The sequence below is a fragment of the Colius striatus genome, chromosome 2 (assembly GCF_028858725.1).
Source record: "Colius striatus isolate bColStr4 chromosome 2, bColStr4.1.hap1, whole genome shotgun sequence".
NCBI classification, from domain to species: Eukaryota; Metazoa; Chordata; class Aves; order Coliiformes; family Coliidae; genus Colius; species Colius striatus.
In genome coordinates this window covers 49,700,538-49,719,560 of record NC_084760.1, presented here as the reverse complement: position 1 = coordinate 49,719,560, position 19,023 = coordinate 49,700,538, and the positions used below count along the sequence as shown (strand labels likewise).

Below are 19,023 nucleotides of genomic sequence, written 5' to 3'. Positions count from 1 at the left end.
TATTTTTTATAATTACCAAGAGAATGATCTTGTTTTGTTAACTGATCCAGTTCTGATTTTACCAGATTCAGGAGCACATTTCACATGAATCATGTTGAGAATTTTTATTACCTACTTTCACTCTGTACTAAAGTCTGTGCAGTGTAGATGCAGTTAGTACATGATTATATAAGGGAAAATAAAAGATATTGTATATTCTATTTCTAAGAGTGGGAGGGAGAAGTGTTAAATTGATTGTTGCATTTCAAACTGTGGTCTGTTCTGCCATCAGATAGAATGTGATCAATTAAAAGAGGCATATGGAAGTCATTGCTGTTGCACATTGTTAAAGGAAAATTATTATAAGTATGGTAATATTAAGGCATAAAGATGTGCTATAGAAATATTTGGAATTAAATTTAACTCCGTGAAAGCAAAGGCATTCAGTGTTGCATTACTAGTATATAAAAATTATAGGTTAATGTATTTCATTAATGCAAATAAAAGAATGTCAGGTTTAGTAAGGACAAAATGTAACGTGTCAGAAGTAATCTTTCATTAAGACAGACATGTGATCATGAAATTTCTTAGTCTTCCGAAAGTAAAGTTGAAGTATAGTTTAATTACAACAGTTAAACTGCTGCACAGGTTAGTTTTCCCCACCTTAATGTTTTGCTTTCATTCCTGCTTGTTCTAACTGTACTTGCTTGAAAAATTGAATAATTTCTGTGACAACTGACATTTCAAGTTTTTCACAGGCTCCCAGTAATGTAACATTTCTCCACATGTCTTGTGATTCTGAGATATTTATTTCTTCAGGAGTGTGTTGAAGGGAAAACACTAGTCATTTCCTACACCAGTGCTCGCCAAGGTCTTCTCATGGCACTGGCAGCGGGTGAAATCATCCTGATGTGAGCCATGGGTAGGAGCAATGCTGCTTCTGTGGAGTTGTGATGTGGACATGGGGGCACGTACCCTCAGAGCAGGCTTCTCATCTTCTGCCAGTAGTGTTTTAGAAGAGTGAGGTGGAAGAGTGCCACCCATAAGACTCCTGATAGCTGAAGTGGATTGTGTGCAGCACACTAAACAACTTGCCTTTTGAAAAGAAGTGCAGTTGAATATCATTAAGGCTGTTCTTTTAAAAAGATAATAACTTTCATTAGTGCCATTGTTCTGCAGTTATTTAAGTATTAGAAATTAATTGAAAATCAACTGGAGCATTTTACCTAATTCCTAAAAAATCATGTATAAAAGCATGACAGATTAATAATGTTAGACAGTTTTTATGTACACACATTCGTATTCTATACCCATACTTGCAGCATATGTGGGGGTTGTGCCAGCCATTGTGCAACTGAAGTAGCAAAGGAGTTGGTAAAGAAGATTTCAGTTGGCTTCTCAAGTGGATTCTGAGTGCTTTAAAGGATGCATAGGAAGTCAGGGAGGAGAGTTTTAAATTGTGGCTCTGCAAGAGATTGGCATCTTTTTTGTAAAGAGGAGTTTCAGTTTAAGATCACCATAGAGTAAGGCACTTCCAGTTAACTGGTGCCACTTCTTAAGAATTGCCTCAAAGATTTGTATGGGACAATAGGGAAGACAAGGCACTTGTGTTTGAGGGTTGTTTTCTCTTCCCTGAGTTTGAGCTGGGGAGCAGTTGGGCTGAGGGGAGGGAGCGATCTCAGAGAGTTTAAGCCTCTGAGGAGGTGTCATGTAACCTTTCAGCCTAGGGATCCTCTTAGGCACTGACAAGCTGCTTTTCTCTTCTGTCTGGCAGGGCTTATGAACAGTTTACAGGACTTACTTTGGAGCAATGTGATAACAGAATTTTGTTATCTAGGAATGAATTTTTGCGTTGCTGCCTGAGTGACTTGAGTAATGTATGGTTTGGGAATGGGATGTGGGGTTTTGTGTGTTTTTTTGCTTTTAACCTAAAGGATGTACTAGATTGCAACAATGCCTTTTTGGGGGCTTTTTTTTTCCTCTTTCACAGCTCTAAAGCTGTGTAATACAGTGATTTCATAATTTTTCAGCTTTCTTAATAAGAACAGCATTAGGAAAACATCTTTTATAGGAGCAAAGAAATTGTTTGGGTACCGTAAAGTTCTGCTTGCTTTTGTACACCTGGGGCTCCCTGTGCTGGGATCACTAAATACGACTGGGGAGGAAACATCGAGACTGCAAAGAATATGTGGTCAGTAGTGGACAAATTACCAGCAGGTACTTTTCTTGTATAGAGTATTCTGTGGCAATGAGTTCCATGATTTATGAAACATTGTGTCAAATGCCTTTTCCTTTGTTTTAAGCGTGTTTGAGTGATATTTTCCTTCGTTGCCTCCTTGTTTTTGATTGTGTGGGAAACAAGGAAATAATCTCTTCAAGGTTTGCATGGTTTTCAAACGTGATGCATAATTTGGAAGATGTCAGTTATAGCTTATGTTATTTCCCTCTCAAGTTTATTCTTAAAACTATGCCTTTTGCAGTACTTACTTTCCCCCTTGCTACTTCTTCTTGTTATACTATGTCTTTGATCAGGACAGCTACTCTGAATAACTGTGTTATTCAGGTATTAGAAAGTGGTATTTGTGGAATTTTGACAAAAAAAAATTAGGAATGTAATTTTTCTGCAAATTCTAGAGAGATTAAAACAAGAAAATTTCCATTGACTTAAATGGGTTCAGAGTTGTATATTTGAGGTCCAGTGAGTTCTGGCTTAATCTCTACTTGTGCAGCATCTTTTTGTGCTTGTTGGAAAAAATGTTTGGGCCAATACTGCATCTTTTCTGCTATTTTGTTAAGTGTGCTATCCTAGAGACAGATTACACTGGTAAAGGGCAGTACATACTCAAATGTTGTTACTTAAAGTGTAGCTAACAGTTGGCTGGAATTACTTTTAAGATTTTGTTTAATTATTATTATTGCTATTATAGACATTTTTTGTCACTTGAGGATCTGAAGCTTTGTAAGGTATATATGGGAGAACAGTATCATCACCTACTAATGCTTGATTATATAAGATAAAAAGTGCACTAAACATCGACTGCTTTCATGCTATTTATTTATTTATTTATTAGCTTCTTAACACAGATCTATGTTACATAGATAGAAATAAGGACTCCTCCAGCTTCTTTTTTTATATACTTGGTTGAACCTCTTTTTAAAAGACTTGCCTACTGTGCTGTTTATACAACAATGTCATTAAAGCAGTAATCAAGAAACAGCTTAACTCTGGAATTAATATTTAATTGCTTCTGTAGAACATTTGCTCATGTATCATTTGTTGTGTTGCTTTGACAGTGACAAAATGGTTCCTTTATTTTCTATTGAGGAACCACCATAACGAACCTGTAGTTGCAGGTTTCTTCAGGGTCTTGCCACTGGGGGGAAAGGGGCTGCACATTCCTAAGACAACAGAATGCTGATGAGGCTCATTTTGTCTCTCTTGCATCATGCTACACCTGTGTCTTGTACCAGCAGGTATAAAGTCTCACATTAATTATAAGTGCTTTTTCATTACTTCTGTCTGTGACTATTCAGACTAGCACTTTTAATTTCATTTCACTTGAATGTAGCCGCTAGCTTTTTAGTACTCAATGTATTTAGGAACTTGAAAGATTTGCGATATTTCTAGAAAATAAAAATCAGTTCTTATAATTTATCCCTACCCTATGTACTCTTCCATAACTTTTACTGTTAATTTTGAGAAACTGAGTTACAAAATTTTAAGAACTGTACAATCTTTCCCTTAAGCCAGTGACTAGAATATTTTCATTAGTTCTTATCCCTCAAAAGTATGAAACATTTTTTGTTGTTCTCTCAAGTAAATAAGGGCAGTAGACATGGTGTTAAAGTGCCATGAATGAAGTCTAATCAGATCCTGGCTTGATCTGGTCTGTGAGCCCTGGCTTTAGTGGAAGAATATATTCTCAGGAGAAGTGGCAAGGAGAAATCTAAACAGTCTGAGAGAAAAATACTCCATTACAGTCATCTGTGACTCTTTTAATTCCCTATGCCAATCTAGGTCACCAAATATCAAAAGTTCAGCTTTACCACCATGGCCTTATGTACTCTTATATCTCCTGTTTGACCAGGTAAAGGTAACAGTGGCTAAATATATACTGTAGGGAAGGTGCATTCTGTGATGAAACATGAAGCCGTAGCTGTATCCTGAGCATTTTGGGATAAAGTTTCTAAGAGGACAGATTAAGCTGTGGCAGATTGTCTGGTTGAGGGACTAGGACTGCAGCTTGCATTGTGAAAAACTGCCTTTCTGTCTGGAGAAAGTGTAATCTCTTCTGCAAAGAGAAAGGACACTAAGTGACACCATTACCAAGTGTATCCATTACGTGTTTATCAAACCTTAGTTTTGCACTGGTCATTCAGAGTTTTACATGACAAGTGATAGAAAGATTACAGATTTTTAGGGTATCCATTTTTCACAAAGGAAAGTTTCAGTAGATGGATTTTAATAAGCAGCACTAATAAGACGAGAGATGTAACTTGCCCCCTAGGAAGCTCCTTCCCATCAGTGCTGTGGGTATAGAAAATTATAAGCCTGGGATTCACAGGCCGTGATGATTCTTATGCTGTCAGCAGAACTAACAAAGATTAATTTAACGTATGTGGATTTGGAAACTTGTGAAGAGGTAGGATTTCTGAGTAAAGGAGAACTTTGTGCTACAAAGTGTCCTGAGACTTCTGCATTTGGAAAGTGCGTGCTTAGCTGTATTTATTGCTAGTAGCAGTGTTGGCAGAAGGGGAACATCTTCTCTTTTCTTACCTTGATTTGGTGATGTTTAGACTAGAAGGGTGACTCCTGCTAGTAACATGACTTTATTCATTGTTATGATAAATGGATTATATCTACCTTTCAGATGGAATAGACAACTAGTTTGACTTTGACCTCGTAATAAAGAGAATTTATCCTTGGACTTCGCCTGGCCTGAATAAAGAAGTAGTTAATCAAGATGGAACTCATTTTTTACTGTTTTTGTGCTGCAAAGATTTTCTTGTCTTTTTTCTCAGGGGAAAAAAGGAAAAAGCATGAACTGTAAAAAATTATTTGTCACTTCTCTGGCATCTGAGTCAGTTAAAGGTTTAAAGAGAGAGAATGAAATAGTCTTTCATTGGCCGAAGAATAACAGATTTATGTACTCAGAGCAATGAATTCCCTCAGTACTATGGGGGTATTTTTGTCTTGTTAGGATCAGTCAATTTAACTTTAGATATAGGCTGAATTTAAAATATGATTGAATTTGTAACAGTATTTTGTTTCCTTTCTTTACAGGTTTGCTGGTCCTCTGGTACATTTCAACATGCCGCTGGTAAAAAGGAACATAGACCCCAGGCACCTGTGCCATACAGCTCTGCCCAGAGGTATCAAGAATGAATTGGAATGTGTCACCAATATCTCCTTGGCAAATATAATCAGACAACTAAGTAGCCTAAGTAAGTACATTGTCCTATTTAGAACTAATGTATTTTATATTCACTATTTTTGTGGTTCAAGTAGGAACACTGTTTCAAATTCTCAGTGGAAAATTGTGGCTGAGCCTTGAGTTTACTCTGTTTGTGGCTAGTGACTAACATGGACTTCTCAGAAAGCAGGCTAGGAATTTTTCCAGCAACACGTCTTAAAACTGTTCAGCCATATATTTCTGTTACCAGTGGAACATGACAGAAAAAGATATCTGGTAGTTAATGAAGCCAGTAATTGCTAACCTTAGAGCAATTCTTGAGTAGGGAATATAACATACTGAGGAATATATCACTGGCTGCTTAATTCTCTTAACTTAAACCCCTTGGTCATGCTGTGGTTATTGAGGGGAAAAAAAAAAGGTAGTTGCCTTTTAAATAATAAACCCAGAAATGTAATTATTTCATAGTACTTTAAACAGCTAAAGGTGTTCCTTCCTTCTCCCTTCTGTCAACAGTTTTTCCTTCAGTGCATTTGAGATGAGTGAATGCTTTTCAAGCTCTACAATTCTAAAGGAGTTTTTCTGAAAAGACTGGTTTCTGGGTTGTTTTATCTTTAAGTTACGGCAACTTCTGAAAGTTGTCAGATGAACATTTTGAGTTTTCAATAGTACAGGTGGTTTTTAACTGCTAGGATGTTAGTAAGACACCAACACATTAAATATTAAAATGTGCATGCATATACATCTTCAATGTGAAAAGCCTTTCAGCTCCATCAGTGTCTTAGGGTCATAGGCAATGTAGCCTAATTTGTTAATTAGTTTAATTTAGTTATTAGTTTGATAGTATACTGTCTGGTGACTGTTTTGGCAGCTTTTCAAAGCTTTTAGGGTTCTATTAGGTTGAAGACTCTAATTGAGGACAATGAGTTATACAATCGAGACAGGAATGCTTACAGCACATAAATATGAACACTATTAGAATAGCTGCTGCAAAAGCAAGGAAAATAGCTATTTTAATTCTTTTCAGTGAATCAAGAGTATATCAGATTAGGATGCAGTATATTATCACCATCTGTGGTCTTGCTTTATTCAAAGCCCTTCTCAGACTAGCTGCTCATGTACTGTCCTCCCCTTCCAAGCCACTCTTAGTAATATTGTATTAATTTTTTTTATTTGTTTTAAAAATTATTATTTGTTTATGTACTCCATCTAGGGGAATTTCCTTTCATAGGTGGCATACCAAGTTTACATTTGATGTTATCATTTGGAGCTTTCATTTGGCTTTTAAAAAAAGAAAAAAATTCCCTTGTTTTTTCAACTTTAAAGAACATCAACCTCTAACTCAGCATCATGGTCTCAGTAGTTACCTATTGAGATCCAGCTGCCCTTGCTATGTTTTCTTGGTATACAGATCTTACACCTGATGTTGTGTATACAACTGCTCAGGAGGACATCAGGACGAAGCAATACCAGACGGAAAGAGGTCAATTAAGGGAGTAAAACAGTATTGAAGAATATCTATTTAAATGCTTTCACATTTGTTACCTAATGTAACAGTGCCATAATATACCTAATGTATAGCACAGTTGGAGAAATACTTTGAAGGGAATGTAACCATACTTATCTAAACTCTTTTCTGAAAGGAATGTGGTTCTACGTGAAGTATGCATACATAGGATGCACACTTAAATTAACTGCTTTTGCTTGAGAGAGTTTCTGTCATGAAGTTGTGACTCACTAGTGTCCAAAAAGGCATACAATGTTGGAAAGGACAAGGAAGATAGAAGAGGAGGGAAAATGCACTTGCTGCAAAAGAAAGCCCAGAATATGTCACTCGGATTTTTTTTTGTAAATGAGACACAAATGAGCAGAACTTTTTACATCAATCTTTTGTTCTTCCCTCCAAATAGCATCATGGTGTTTGCAGGTTTTCTATGGGCAATGTTTATACCAACCAGAGTAAGTTTTTGGTTTATACTGTGTCTATTCTCAACAAAACACTTTTTTTCCCTACAATTAAATGGAACATATTTTGCAAAATAATACATATTTCTCATCAACATTAAGGATTACTCTATAAAAAGAGATTGTTTTATAAAAGTGTGAGTAGTTGTGAACGAATTATATTCCAGAGTTCCTTTAGCTTTTTTGCCCGTTTGTGCTAGTAGCAATACCAATTCAAAAATATCTGGGAGTACTAGCGTAGAAATTTTGTCTCATGCTTAAACCCAAATAGCTGGTCTTCACTTGGTGTGTCACTGTTAGAGGCATACAGCAGGGCCTGCCGACATGCAGATAAATTTTAGTAGTTGCCTGTGAATCACAGCCAGCAGGCATGGTTTTGCAGCAGTCCCATGGCAACCAGCTTCTCTGCAGTTCTACCCTTTTTGCTTTCTGTGGATAATGTGTATGTTTGAGAATCAGCCTTTAAGTTATAGGCAAATGGAGGCTTCACTTTGAGAATGAAAACTGAGTGTTCTGGTAGGGTTTCATTTTCTTTAAGCTAAGCAGCTTTTGCTTTTGAAGATAAAGCTATGCAAATTTAAATGAATGGTCTTTGACCTAATTAGCACTTAGTCATTTCTGCCTCTAAGAATTTTCAGTTACCAGCCCTCAAATAGAGAACTAATCTCTTGCCACTATGACTCTCAGGACCAACCGTTCTTAACCTTTTGTCTGATATGATACGGACAGAGAGTGATGTGATGGAATTAGAGCCTCCAGTACTTCAAATTATACCAAAACCCATTATTTTGAAAAACGAAAAGTGTAGAGTTTTGTCATGAGTGTTGTTAGATCTCATTTCTTGGAGATATTAATAACTCAACTGGATTAAAGAAACAACAAGATCTAATTGGATCTGCTTTGAGCAGGGTGTTGAACTGGGTGGCCTCTGGAGGTCTCTTTGACCTGAGCAGGACTGTATTTCTATGAACTTGGGTACTATGTGTAAGTAGGACATGCATGCAGAAACAATGCCCATTAAATGACAGGAATTCTATTTTCCTGTGATTTAACATAAAATGAAAAGAGCTTTACATCAATATGTCAGCAATAGCTGCTCTGTGTCTCTATACAAATGTTCAATGCTGTCATAGTTTGTTTGATGTGTTGCTTTTAATTGTTCTGTTTGAGAAATTTTTTTGACCTTTAAAAAATGCAGAGATGAAAAGGTAAAATATTTATTTCTGATTTGAATGATAGTCCTTGCCTTTCTCCCTGGAGCATGAAAACACATCAGTCTGTCTTGATACAACATCCAAAATTGCCAGTAAGTAATTTTTTTCCCCTGCCTATTCCTAGTCTTCTCTAACTTCATAAAAGGATCTGTCTTCTGACAGCTTTTCTTAGCATTGTGGCAACAGAAACTCTCTGGACAACAGCAACAGCTGTTTTAGTTTCCTAGTCATTCTTCCTTGTATTTCTTGCTTTCTGACTGTATCTGCTTTGGAGAAGTGCCTATCTATTTTTTTCAGCAATATTGCAGATACATTTACACTCCAGCACTGACAGAGTTGGTGTACATTGGTGTGTGTCAGGCTGTAGCATTCCAGCATATGTGAAACACAGCTGAAAGCACTGTGCAGCTGTGCCATTGTTAGAAGATGGATAAATGGTTCTCTTGTGTGCATGTAACCTCCTCATTGTGTTCACAGCTACTGACCAATCTTGTTTTTCCTTTTATTCAGCTGTTCCTTGTATCCAGAATCTCAATACTACATAAAAAACCTAACTGATAGGGTTTATTCTTGGCCCTGGCCTCTCACACCTCCATCTGGAGAAGAGAGCATTTATCTTTTGGAGTATATTCCTTTAATAAATAATTATATGGCAGACATTCAGACCAGAACTTTCGTTCAATCATATCAGGTTGTCATTTCCTTTTTTTTTTTCTGCCTCTGTATAAAGAAATATTATGCTGCATAACTGTTTGCTAAGCTGGAGTGCCTTTTATGTTAGTGAAAATATTTTTCAATGAATATTGAACCTTCAGTAGCCTTTCTCTTCCTTATGTCTTTGCTTTTTACCATTTGCTGTTTTTACCACATTCTCCTAGTTAGTTATTTCTTTTCCTCATCCCTTACTTGTTAGTTTTCAGGAGTGAAACCCTGACCTTCAGGCATATTATTTTTTCCCTTTTTTTCTCTCTTAGATGCTTTTAACTTTTTTTTCCTTATGTTTTGATTACCATACCATCCCCTAGAGGGTTTTAAACACTGCTTATGTTGTGAGAGACATTTCCATACCTCAAGAAAACCTTCAGTTTGCCATGGCTTAAGGTGTTAACATTCAATAGTGGGAAGTTTTTCTCTAAAAATATTTAGCAGCAAAGTATCTGGACTGCAACTAGTCTTTAGAACCAGGCCTGATCAGCTCAGATACCTACCTCTTTCTCTTCGTCCTCTCAGGACGACATCTTCAGCACATGGTGAGGCCCCTCTGCATGTTGTATGATTGGAGGCAGATCTCTGGAAATCTTCAGCTAAAGCTTCAACCAGTATTCCAGAACTAGGAGAATCCCTATGACAGGTCTTGCCCTGAGAATTCTTTTTCTCACTGTGATCACAAGTGTATTGATTATTTTCTGTGAATTTTCTTCATTAATCACCTCACTTTCTTCATTATTGCTATGCTTGCCAGGGAACACCAGAGAAAGTGTTCTTAGGTACATGGAGTGGACTTTAATGTCATTATATCATCTCCCCAGCAGTGGCAGTATTGACAATGTGATGCTGTTTTGTGTCTACCTTGAATGATAATGAGGGGGTGAGGAAATGGTCAGTAATTCCTCACTGAAAACAACCATACATTAGAGGACAAAAGTCCCACCTGACCTTAATTCCATGCCTACGTGGAGCAGTGAATTCGGATGATGTTAAAAAAGGAAAGGAAAAGCACCATTTCCCCAGGAAATGATCTTTAGGACTGATGCCTTCAATGTCACGTTCAGCTTTGAGCAGTCTCTTTCACAGATTATTTCTGGATACCTAATGGATAATCTCAGCCAGTTTACCTGATGATGTCCTCAGTGGGAGAAATAATTTATCTGAGACTTCCATAACTGGAGATTTTTGAAGGCTGACTTGTTCTTCTTGGATGTCAACAAGAAGCATCAGACCTGCTCCAGAGATGTCCTCTAATTGTTTATTTGATGCTCGTTATACTCTGGTCAGGTTGCCTGATAAATGTCTGGTTCGATTATGCTGACTAAATAAGTCAAGTTGTCTCTTCATTACTCTGATATTACTGTAATAATCCTTACATCCAGTCCTTGTGGACTGCCGTTAGACCTTCATAATGATCAATTCCTAGCTAGAATTGCTGAACTATATATAGTATATAATTTTCTCAGATCTTGCTCAGCCATAGCCACTAAAGTTTGCAAAGATTCTACCAAGATTCTTATCTCTGAGCTTGGGACATAGTTTCAGTCTCCTGGCTTTTAGTCTATCCCCTAGTCACCGAGCTAGCTGATGAGAAACAAGACTAGGGTTTCAAGTGAAACTCAGATATGCCTGAATTTTTGCTAAATAATCAAATAATGTAGTGAAGGTCTGAAGCTGAATCAACAGGCCATGGATATGTTAAATTATGTGACAATCAACATCTTGCTTTGGCCTGAGATTTACCAGTCATCCTCTGGAATTTCCAAAAGTGATGCTGTTTTATGTCATTGAGCACTTTAGGTACTCAGTTTATTTATTCCGATTGCTGCTTAAAATTTAGACTATGGTTCCTAGAGGCTACTGATACCATCACTGATCTACGGGATGCTGTTTCAAGTTTAGATGCAACTGAAGGGTTTGGAACTCTTTTTCTTTTAAAATGCAAAAGAATAGTAAAGAAGTGGCTTCTTCAACAAGACCTGTTTCAGGACTCATGTTCTACTCCTTGTCTGAGAACCTGTAACTAAATCTGATGGTAACAGTAATCTTGTGTTTTAAAATGGTTAATTAATTAAATGCCCTTTCCTTAAGGTTTATTTACGGATGGAGCATAGAGAATCCTGATCCTGCAGCCTTAGTGTGGTTCTAAGAAATTCTACAACACAATGTGTTAGACTTAAAAGATTTCTCTTTGTCACACTTTGTTTAATTAACCTGAAATAAGATTTAGAACCTTATGTGGTGGTTGTACTTGGCTTTGGTTCATCCGATACATACCCAGTCCCCCAGAATAAGACAAAAATAACATTTACCTTAGTATCCCTTCATATTGTATTAGTGCATTGGATAGTTAGAAGTGATTTGTTTGTGCACAGAAGCCAATGCTGGACAAAAGTTTAAGAACTTATGGAGAAAAATCAAGAGGTAAATTAATTAAGAGAAACAAATGGTGAAAGAAGAGAACCATAAAATCAGTCAGTTGTTTTTTCAGATTTTATAAGCCATTGAACACTTACTGCTATGGACACTTACTGCTATGGTAATGAACAAGAGAGAATGATAAATGCTTTGGTGGTTTAAAATGTTTTAATCTTAAAAAAGAGGAAGGCAGTGAGCAGTATTTTTATTATATTTTCAACTAGTAGCTACTAGCTATCATTCTGTTTTCAACTCATAGATCTGTTTTAAATGTCAGGAAAATAATTGTTCAAAAAAAGGCCGTGAAAACACACACACATGTTCTTGGAAGGAGGAAGGAAAACAAACACATTGCTTCCAAGACATTTTATGTTGCTATCAGAAAAAATGACATTGACTGACACCAGAGGGAGCTCCGTTCCTGTCTCTCTTTCTTACTGAAGGGTTAATTGTGAACAGAGACCTTTGAGCCAAGACAGAAAGTTATGAAAAGAATAAGGTGAATACTACATTCATTAATAAAGATTAAATAATTAAATGAAGAAAACTTGTGCTCTGTTAATAAAAATAAATGCCAGTATGACGGACTGAGAAGAACAGCCAGTAATATTGGAGGGAACGTGACTGACCTTTTCAAAAAGGATAAATTTTGGTATATTTCTGGCCAATTATAGTAAAATAAGCTTTACACAGAAGTTGAAATCATTTATTTGCAGAAGTCTATATTGTCATTTACTAGGCAAACAAGATCAGTGATTGTTCTAATCTGGTCTTATGTATCCAGCTGTGACCAAGATCCTAAGGCGTTATTATTTTCATTCTCGTAGTCATCTGTCATTCTCTTTATGGTACTGAATGAAACAGGAGTGGAGTTTTTCATCAAGCAGTCCCATAATGATGTAAATTTTCTAAAGTGTTGAAAATGCTCTGGACTGTTCTATATAATGGAATTAATTTGGATTCCTTACTCTTCTGACATATTACCTATAAATTGAGTGCAATGAGATCAGCTTTGTTTACTCGTGTAATTTTTTTCTCATAAGTTTTTGTTTAATTTATTTGAGTCTTTGTGACACTTTGATTGGTGTTATCACTTGTAATAGTATGTTTTGTAATCTATTCAAAAACAAAGATATGTTCATAGGGAATATACACAGAGCAACATAAAGAAATACCAGATTATAAATGTTGTATACATGTATACGTTCACACATAGTATTCTTTTGAAGGAAGGTTGTACATGTCACTAAAAGCAAACACTATGCCTGAAAAAGCATTTAGTGAAATACACTTCAAGCTAAATAAAGAGACTGTCAATAGACACGTAGGTAGAGACATTGAGGTTGGCACACCACTTCCAATATGACAGGTTGTTTTTAATGTATTTCCCATTTGAGGATTAATTTTAATAAACTTAGGCTAATTATTCCATGCAATATGTTTGTGGCTCTATGCAACATAATGAAAAGATTTTTGAGACAGATCATTTGCAATTGGAGCTCATTAACGAGGTAGATTAATTGTAAACTTGATGAAATGCTATACATAAAACAAACTGTAGCCTTAAAATACACCTCTAACAGGGAAGCTGTTGGATTTTAGAGCCCTGCAATTTATGTTTTATTTTATGTATGCAATTTTACACTTCGTTTTATTTTAAATTTACATGTCTGAGTATTATGTGAGTTGTCCAATTAAATAACATAATATATCTGAATATGTTATCTGAAATACATTAATTTTTTAGGAAATGTATATTAAGATTTAGTAATCTTGCTCTTAGTGAATCACATTTTTAAGCAATTTCCCTTGCTTCAGATACAGGTTAAAGAACCTAAACATTTCAGATTTTCAAGACATATATTAGAAAGTCTTATGTTAGGTGAGTTGCCAGCTAAATAGACTTTATTAACTGTCCATCTCTATTTTACTGTTGCCTGGTGCTTAAAAATAAAGGTTCTCAGAATGGCTACACCTTTGATCTGCTTCTCACTGTAGCTAATAGCAGATGCTCCAAGAATAAGAGCAAGGCAAGCATGTACAGTACTCCTACTAATCTCTCAGCCTCCAACTCTTTTTCAACGTGGAAGCCTCTTCAACCTGCTGGTGTTTCTGTGTATTTATTAATGTTCAGTGTGTTTGGTTTGCATGACTTAGTATTCTTGGCAAACTGTAATCTCATTGTTTTTTTCAGGTCATTTACAGATATCTTGAATAGCACAGGTCCCAGTATAGAAAACCATGAAAACTCATCTTTCTCAACTGTGAAGACAAGTTATTTACACCTATCCTCTGTTTTGTACCTTTTGAGGAATTAGTTATCCATGACATGTCTTTTTTATTAATGACGTGGCTGTTAAGTATTCCTAAAAAGCTTTGATTAGGGCCTTTCAATACTGTCTTGGAAGTCTAACCAGATGATAACTCTTCATCCGTATACTTGTAAACGTTTCAGAAATGTATTGAGTGGCAAGGTTTTGGTGGCAGGGGACCTGCAGGGGTGGCTTCTGTGAGAAGTTGCTAGAAGCTTCCTCTGTGACAGATAGAGCCAATGCCAGACAGCTCCAAGACAGACTCACCACTGGCCAAGGCCAAGCCTATCAGTGACAGTGATAACTGATAACATATCTGAGAAGAGAGGACAAATACTGCTGCACAACAGCAGCCAGAGGAGTGAGAATAGGTGAAACAACACTGCAGACACCAAGTTCACTGAAGAAAGAGGGGTGGGAGGTGCTCCAGGTGGTGAAGCAGAGGTTCATCTGCAGCCCATGGTGAGGCAGGCCCTGCCTCTGCATCATAAAGGCCACAGTGGAGCAAAGATCTACCTGCAGCCCAGGCAGAACTCCACCCTGGAGCGGTTGGATATCCAAGGAGGCTGTGAACCCATGGGAAGCCTATGCTGGAGTAGACTCCCGGTAGGACTTGTGTCCCTATGAAGAGAGGAGCCCACACTGGAGCAGGTTTGCTGGCAGGACTTTTGATCCCATGGGGGACCTACACAGGAGCAATCTATTCCTGAATGACTGCATGGGACTCACGCAGAAGCAGTTCATGAAGAACTATAGCCCACAGGAGTGACTCATGTTGGAGAAGTTCATGGAGGACTGTCTCCTTTGGAGGGACTCCACATTGGAACAAGGAAAGAGTGTGAGGAGAGAGAAGTGGCAGAGACATGTGATAAACTGACCACAACCCCAAGTCTTCAACCCCCTGCACCAGTGGAGGGAGGTAGACAAAACTGGGAGTAAAGTTAAGCCTGGGAAAAAGGGAGAGGTGGGGAGGAAGGTGTTTTAGGATTACCCTACATTTACTTTTGATTTGCAATATATCAAATTCATTTCCCCAAGTCAAGTCTGTTTTGCCTATGGTGGTAATTAGTGAGGAATTTTCCTGTCCTTATCTTGACCCATGAGGTTTTTGTCACTCTTTTTTTCCCCCTGTCCAAGTGAGGGGGAAAAAAGTGAATGATAGAGTCGCTTTGATGGGCACTTGGCACCCAGCCGGGGTCAACCCACCACAAGAGATTTCACTTTACAAAAGCTGAGTTGTGACTTCTCCAACAAATGATCTAGGTGTCTTCAATACCGTTCCTTTCACTGAACACCAGTGGGAAGTGTTAATTTAGCTTGTCTACCATGATCTTGACTTCCCTGAGCATTCCAGTATCCCCTTGTTACCAGTTGGATCTGCAGACTCCCTGGCAGGCTTTCTTGCTCATCACATCTGTGAAGAATTTCTTCATTATTACTTTGGTAGTTGTTCCTCAGGCTAGTTTGAGGTTTATGTTTAATATGCCAGAATTTATGATCCTTTCTATTTTCTTCATTTGTATATTTCTTCTGATACCACTTTTTATATTCGATTGTTATGCTTGTCTGGTTTTCTGTTGCCAGTACCCAAGTCTTCATAAATGATATGTGCTGGCCTTGTTCTAACCACATGATATCTTTATGTCATTTCCACACTACCTGTAAGGATTTAATTTTTGTCATTTTGATGTCCTTGTTTAAAAATATAAACATTTTTGTGTATACTTCCGTGTTTATTGTGCACCAAAAGCAAAGTTTTCATAACTATCCTTTGATATTGTATCTCTCAGAACTCTTGGGAAAACCAGGTGTGAGTTTTATACTTGCAAAACCTATTACATGCACAAACAGTATAGAAATTGCATATGCACAATATCATTGAAAGTTTTAAAAGCTATCACATGGTGTTTCAGAAATGTGGCTACAAATTTTGTTAGATAGTCTTGTGGGTTTTTTCAGTGGAATTGGCAGACTACTGAGGTTATGTCCAGGATGCATTAGAAGCACTATGTGGAGTACTCCATCTGGAGAAGAGAAGCTCATTACTGATCCTTTTCTTGCTATACCTGAATCTCCTGCTCTTCTGGACTAAATGTGTGATGCTCATTGAAATGGATAATGTAGATTCTTACTTTATTTCAATATAAATTAATCAATTACTAGAATGTTGATCCTTCAAAATAGAATTTATTATTTTTGTGTGTGTTTTTTAATAGGCTGGTACTGACTAACCTAAATGTAAATACATTGTGAAAAGTGCTTTGAACAGTAGGAGTGGAAACTGTACTTCACTTTGAGAAATGTTGAGATAAATTTCACTTGAAAAGATTAGTTACTTCTCATACAGGAGCAGCTTAGGATACTGGAAATCATCATTTTATACATATCCATGAAACTAATCAGCCTAGTTCTTGCATAGCAGCATAGTTAAATCAATTTATACTGAATATAATGTAATTTCATTTCTGATAAATAAATTACAAATGACATCTTTAACTCTTATTTACTTTTCTGAATTATTCTTAATGAGCTCAGCAAGTACAGGTTCATGCATCTTAGATTTACTTCCATAAACAAAATAGAAAACTTTATCAAGGCAAACTTATTTGACTGTCTTGTGATGTGCTTGAATTATGTTTTTTCATATTTCAGGTAAATATGCTGAAGATATATTTGGTGAACTTTTCAATGAAGCACACAGTTTCTCATTTAGAGTCAACTCTTTACAAGAACGTGTAGATCGCTTATCTGTCAGTGTTACCCAACTCGATCCAAAGGAAGAAGAATGTAAGTTAACTCCTGCATTGGAGATTTCTTATTTTGTCACCCAGACACTATCGATACATGAAATGAAAATAATGCCATTTAAATTACATTTGTAAGAACAAAGAGCAAAGCATCATGAAAGAGAGGTCTGTTTCTATTTCTGGTACAGGTTTCTTATATGGACTTGAACAGCTTTCTAAGTTCAACTTTTTCATGGTTACTGAACAGTACTGTTACCACTGTATTTACATTAAAACCGCTACAAGCGTATGGGCCCCTTTGGTAGTGTTATGTGTTAGTATTAATAATTAATTGACACCATCTCCCACACCATCCTTGCAGCAAAACTAAGGTGTGGGCTGGATGATCAGGTAGTGAAGTGGATTGTTAACTGGTTGAAGGAAAGAGGGAAAAGAGTTGTGATCAATGGGGCAGGGTCTAGTTGGAGGCCTGCGTCTAGTGAAGTCCCTCAGGGGTCAGTGCTGCAACCGGTACTGTTCAATATATTCATTAATGACCTCGATGAGGGAACAGAGGGCACTGTCAGCAAGTTTGCTGATGATTCTAAACTGGGGGGAGTGCCTGACACAGCAGAAGGTTGTGCTGCCATTCAACAAGACCTGGACAGGCTGGAGAGCTAGGCGGGGAGAAATCCGATGAAATTCAACCAGGGCAAGTGTAGAGTCTTGCATCTGGGAAACAATAACCCCATGTACAGGTTGGGGAATGAACTCTTAGAGAGTAGTGTAGGGGAAAGAGTCCTGAGGGTCTTGGTGGACGGCAGGATGACCATGAGCCAGCAATGTGCCCTCGTGGCCAAGAAGGCCAGTGGCATCCTGGGGTGTATTACAAGGGCTGTGGTTAGTAGGTTGAGAGAGGTTCTTCTCCTCCTCTATTCCAAATAAACACAAGGAAAAACTTCTTCACTGTGAGGGTGAGGGAGCACTGGAATGGGCTGCCCAGGTGGGTTGTGAAGTCTCCTTCTCTGGAGATATTTAAAACCCACCTGGATGAGTTCCTGTGTGACCTACTCTAGGTGGTCCTGCTCTGGCAGTGGGTTGGACTAAATGATCTTTCAAGGTCCCTTCCAACCCTTAAGATTCTGTTATTAATAATATTAGTGAATGCTCAGAGGTAAGTCTTTACTCTTTTTTAACCTTCCTACTAATTCCCATGGGATGTAACCATTTGTTTCTCATTTAACTTGTTGTCATCTTATTTTCTGTGTGAAGTTGTAATTGTATAGCCTCATTTATTGGCATTCTGTATCCCCTTGGATTCTTCCTAAACAGCTTTAAGTGCTTAGTTGGTTAGCACTGAAAAAAAGTACTTCCAAAACCCAATGGCATATGGCTTGTGCCTATAAGCTAGAATTCATATGGGATTTAAGTGATGAACTTTGTAATGTCTACAGAAACATTGACCACTTACGTAAATATCGTGAAGCTTTTTTACCTTCCCGGATAACTGTTGGTTACAGGTGTGACTGTGAAATGTCTTGTAACTCTGAACAGTTTCAGGGTTTTCTAGGCTATATGTTTAGGATCTAGACAGTAGAGCAACATCCTGTCATGAAAAATAACTTTGGATTGCTTGTGGGATCCAATTTTAAAGTTTAGAGGGCCATTTCGGTTCTGAATATTTAGGTATACTACTTGTGCATCATTCAGGAAAAATGAAGCATGGTCAAACCAGGATCATGGTCTACGAGCTGTCTTTAGTTACCAATGTGGAATGAAATTGCAATAGCAAAAATAGGAGAATTAAGCTAAGGAAATTCTGATTCTCTATTTTGTGTTGAATTCATTTTAGAGCAGATTTTGAAAGACAGCTGTTCTCAGCTAGTAGCAGATTTTCCACACAAACATGACCTGCCATGAGGAGGCCTTGCATTAATAGGATTTTGCAAGTCTCATTACAACTGAGCATAAATCATACATGTACACTTCCCTTTCTAACAAAATACCGTGTTTATGGTGATTGGATAATAACAAAAATCCCTTCTGTGTAGAGTAACAAATTGTCAGCAACTTTACTCTTGTAAGAGCTGTAACATTCCAGGGTGTTAATGTCATTTTTGCATTTAGCCTTGACAGCCTTTTTGTTTAAATCAGAGTGGGATATACATTGATTTGATAGATCTAGTACGGCAACCATTCACACTTTGGAAAAACGAAGAGACCGTTTTGAGTCATTAAGTTAAAGCACCTATGGATATTATAGGTTAGCAAGATGGAAAATTGTACT

General features: G+C 37.3%; 1 protein-coding gene across 1 annotated transcript in view; it reads left to right on the top strand.

Annotated features, from left to right (window-relative positions):
* Nucleotides 1-19,023, top strand: part of WASF1 (WASP family member 1) — a 101,871-nt gene that overhangs the window by 65,788 nt on the left and 17,060 nt on the right. Inside the window, exons 2-3 of the mRNA XM_061990664.1 lie at nt 5,264-5,424; nt 16,663-16,797. Coding sequence (XP_061846648.1) covers nt 5,292-5,424; nt 16,663-16,797 — 268 coding nt within the window. The 5' untranslated portion in view covers nt 5,264-5,291. The remainder of the gene's footprint in view (nt 1-5,263; nt 5,425-16,662; nt 16,798-19,023) is intronic.